The sequence below is a fragment of the Austrofundulus limnaeus genome, unplaced genomic scaffold (assembly GCF_001266775.1).
Source record: "Austrofundulus limnaeus strain Quisiro unplaced genomic scaffold, Austrofundulus_limnaeus-1.0 Scaffold106, whole genome shotgun sequence".
Taxonomy (NCBI): Eukaryota; Metazoa; Chordata; class Actinopteri; order Cyprinodontiformes; family Rivulidae; genus Austrofundulus; species Austrofundulus limnaeus.
In genome coordinates, this window is record NW_013952508.1 from 688,303 (window position 1) to 692,553 (window position 4,251).

Consider the following 4,251-nt stretch of genomic DNA (forward strand, 5'->3'; position numbering starts at 1 on the left):
CACCAGGGTCCACCACCTCAACTGGCTCCTCTCAACGTGGAGGAGCCGCTACTCTGAGTCCCTCCGGGATGACTGAGCTTCTCACCCTATCTCTAAGAGAGAGCCCAGACACCCTGCAGAGGAAACTCATTTCAGCTGCTTGTATCTGTGATCTCGTTCTTTCAGTCACTACCCAAAGCTCGTGACCATAGATGAGGGTAGGAACATAGACCGACTGGTAAATCGAGAGCTTCACCTTCTGGCTCAGCTCCCTCTTCACCACGGCAGACCGGTACAGCGCCCGCATCACTGCAGACGCAGCACCAATCCGCCTGTCGATCTCCTGCTCCATTCTTCCCTCATTCATGAACAAGACCCTGAGATACTTAAACTCCTCCACTTGGGGCAGGACCTCCTCCCCAACCCGGAGGCAGCACGCTACCATTTTCCGGCTCAAGACCATGGTCTCAGATTTGGAGGCACTGATCCTCATCACAGCCACTTCACACTCGGCTGTGAACCGCTCCAGTGAGAGCTGGAGATCAGGATCTGATGAAGCCAATAGGACCACATCATTCGCAAAAAGCAGAGATGTGATCCTAAGGTCAAAAAACACCTTGGCTGCACCTAGAAATTCTGTCCATAAGAGTTATGAACAGAATCGGTGACAAAGGGCAAATTTAAATTTATGATTACATTCAACAAAATAAACAACTTTTCAAGGTGAAAGATAATAATACTTGTCCTTCCTTTGAGCTGTTGGCTTTAAGTAACTGAATAATTTTATTGGATAGCTCAGTGTTAAGTAAGCTGCTTTAAAGCCAGCATTGACCATAAACTACATCTCCCATAATGCATGTTGATTATGCTGGGAATTCGCTGTCAGAAAGTGGGAGAGTTCAGAATTCAAGATGGCGGCTACTCACCACAACCCATCAGTGAGTAAAACTCTTAGTTTAACTGTTAATAGTATTTCTGTGTTTTTTTATTTTACATTTAGTCAGTCGTACACTTTGCACTTGTCAGTGTTTATAAGAGGACGTGTTAAAACACTGTCTCGATGCAGGAAATACCAGGTTGAGCTCAGGTATTGTTTGTTAGCAGTGAGACGAGGAACGTGTTCAGTCAAAGTTTAAATTAAATGTCAGTTAACCACAACTGGCCCTTCGAGGGCCACCATAACGCTCATGTGGCCCTCGGTGAAAATGAGTTTGACACCCCCTCTTTAAAGGAAAAAAGTCTTTCCTCCACAGTGAGGTCAGAGGTCAGCCTGGAAACAACCAAAGCTAACAGTTAATAATCAGCTGTTTTAGGATAAACCAGTGATTAAGTTTTAGTGTTTGTGTATTGTGAGGTTTTTTTTGTAGAACATGATGTTTGGTTTTGTCTCTATTTAAAACGTGACGTTCTCTCTCCGTCTCTTGTTTCTCAGGGGACACACAGAAGAACGTGGTGATGTGGATGGACCACCGTGCTGCAGAGCAGGCCGCTCGTATAACAAACACCAAGCACAGGGTCCTGAGCAGGGTGGGAGGGGTCATGTCACCTGAGATGCAGCCCCCTAAGCTTCTGTGGCTCAAAGAGGTGAGCAGGGTCACTGCTGGGCTCAGGTCTCTGTGTGTGTCTGTTGTTGCTGCTGAAGCCGTCTAAACAACAAACATCTGTCAGCTAACATCTGCAGGCAGGTGGTGGTCTTTTCTCACTCTGACTCCAAGTTAGATTGAAGGCCTCAGGGAAAATACGTGGAAACCTCAGCTTTAATCTCTACGTTTCTAGGACTTTTGCTACTTGCTGCCACTAGGCAATGTGTTTGTCAGCAGTCATGTTTCCATCCAATTTTAATTCGAATTTTGAGCGAACCTTTAAAATGTCACAAAAAGGGAAAAGAAGAAGAAATGCGAATCAGACGTGTTTCCATCAACTGGCTTGGAGCGAATCAACCAGGCTACACAAAGTGTAATTACGTCAGACGCTGACGTTACTCATGGCTGTAGTAAACAGGAAGTAGAGGTTGTACTTGCAGGGATACACGTCTCGGGACAATAAAGAGAAGTTATCAGGAACATGTTGCTCAAAAAATCCAAAAATTACCTTCAGCGAGGATATAAACGTTTTTGCGAAATAGAGGAAGTTTTTTCGAATTGTGTCATTTCCATTCACCTTTTCTAATGCGATACTTCAACATGTGCATAAAAGATGTTGATGAAAACACGGCTACTGTCTATGTGTCTGTTATTAAAATATATTATGAAGCACTGGATGAATTTTACTGAAATTTACAAAAGAAATCATTATTCTATACTCAAAAAGCAGAAAAAAGTTATGTTATTAATATTAATATTGAGTTAAGGTTTTTTTATGGTGCCTAAATTTATGCACCTGCCTAATTTTGTTTATTTCTGTAAATCATATAAACTTCATTTCACTTCTCAAATATCACTGTGTTTGTCCCCTATATGATATATTTAATTGATTGTTTTATCCAAACAATAAATGATTTATAAAGGTAAATCAGGAAAATTAACAAGGCTGCCCAAAATTTCGCACCCCACTGTATATATGGTGTTAGTTCCCGAGCTAACAATATTAGCTCAGGGGCTAACGCGATATCGCCGTATTAGCTTAGCGCTAGCGAGAAAGCTAACAGGCTAAGCTGAGGTTCTCCTTCTATGAAGCAGCTCTGTTGTCCTCCATCCACATTTTCAGATGCAGACTGAGTCATTTCTACATTCTCCCCTCATTTAAAAGGGCTGATCATGAGTTATTGACCAAGATTAACCTTCAGAGTGAATAACGTTTGCTCGCAGCCTCACACCGGAAAACCTAGTCTGTGTCATCATTTACCTGGTATGGTTTGCTGCTTTAATAAAAAGTCTCTGCCTATGTGACAATATATTTTTAAAAAATATATAAAAACTAAACAGCCTACAGTACTTTTACAGTATTTGTTTTACAGTTAAATAATGTTTTTTCTCAAATAATGTCTAATGTTACAAGTATTGTGGATCCCTTCAAGGCTGGTTTATACATCAATAAGACAATGGATCACTTTAGACGTCTTTGTCTCACAGTGTTTAGACACACAAGACTGGAAGTGGATGTGACAGTGGAAGTATAAATCTGCCTTTAGCTAACACAGAACATGACTTCAACTCAGTCCGTTTGACAGATGAGCTAGAATTGAATGTGTTGTTAGGTGAGGGTCTGTCTCAACATTAACTCCGACCACGAGATCTTATTACATCACATGAGACTGTTCACAGCATTTCAAGGTTTGACCAAAACTCCTGCAGCTCCTTCCTTTCTCATCACAAAAGGACTTTAGTCTAAAACTCTTTTTCTTTAAGGAATGCTTTGTAAAGGTGGAATCTTCCATTCCCCCTCCCACACTGTTTTGGTTGTCACTAATCACTTTCACAGGTGTCTCCAATCCAGCTGCTTGATGAGCAGCATTCTTAAGGAGAGACTTCACTGCAGGACGACGCCGGATCAAAGAGTAATCTGGGTAGGACTCTGTCTGGCTAAAACTAGTTCAATTCTAGTTTTATACTCACCCTGTCTTGTTTTGCCTTGTCTCTAGTTCTAATGAACCTTGATGTCCTCGCCTTCAGTTCTGTGGTCCTCAAAAAGCTTGGAAACAGCAGCAACTGGTCTTTTGTTTCACTTGTGGTTCACCGCTGGTTTTGGCTCCCTGGTCTCCACTCAACCTGAAAAAGGATAAAGTACTCTAACCTCCCTTCACTGTAAATACCTGCACTCACCTGTATATAACGGCACTGGAAGTCATCCTTGGACTCGACGCTGCATCTATAAAACAACATCCGTAAGTCAAACTCTTCCTTCTACCTGGAAATTATATGATTCAAGCTTRCCTGGATTTTCACGCCCCTCTCCTCTCCCTCGCAGATACAGCTGCCTCTTGGTACTCGGGTCCCGCAGCCTTAGGTTTTTTGTCTGAAACAATAAACTAATTTAACTTTGTATTTTTGCCTTGTGTGGTTGCTGAATACGTTTACGTTCGACATCCGGGTTCTGACCATAACAGTTTGATCCGGCCAAAATATGTCGAAAAACGATTCAGTCAATCTTGTCGAACTATCACAACGTATTTCCAGAAATGAAGAGGAGTTACATGAACTACTGTCTCAACAGAACACAGCACAATCCAACAGAGAAGAACTGGGAGCCATGTTACAATATATCACTATAAAATTGAATACTTTAGCACCACCCGGTCCAACCACTGCTCCCGCTCCACTACCAACAAGTTCC

General features: G+C 42.1%; 1 protein-coding gene across 3 annotated transcripts in view; it reads left to right on the forward strand.

Annotated features, from left to right (window-relative positions):
- The window catches only part of fggy (FGGY carbohydrate kinase domain containing), a 34,510-nt gene that overhangs the window by 3,907 nt on the left and 26,352 nt on the right, over nt 1–4,251 (forward strand). For all 3 annotated transcript variants that reach the window (XR_001310654.1, XM_014013812.1, XM_014013813.1), the window contains exon 3: nt 1,412–1,563. Coding sequence is in view for 2 of the 3 variants with exons in the window: in XM_014013812.1 (XP_013869266.1) it covers nt 1,412–1,563 (152 nt within the window). In the remaining variant the exon portion in view is untranslated. The remainder of the gene's footprint in view (nt 1–1,411; nt 1,564–4,251) is intronic.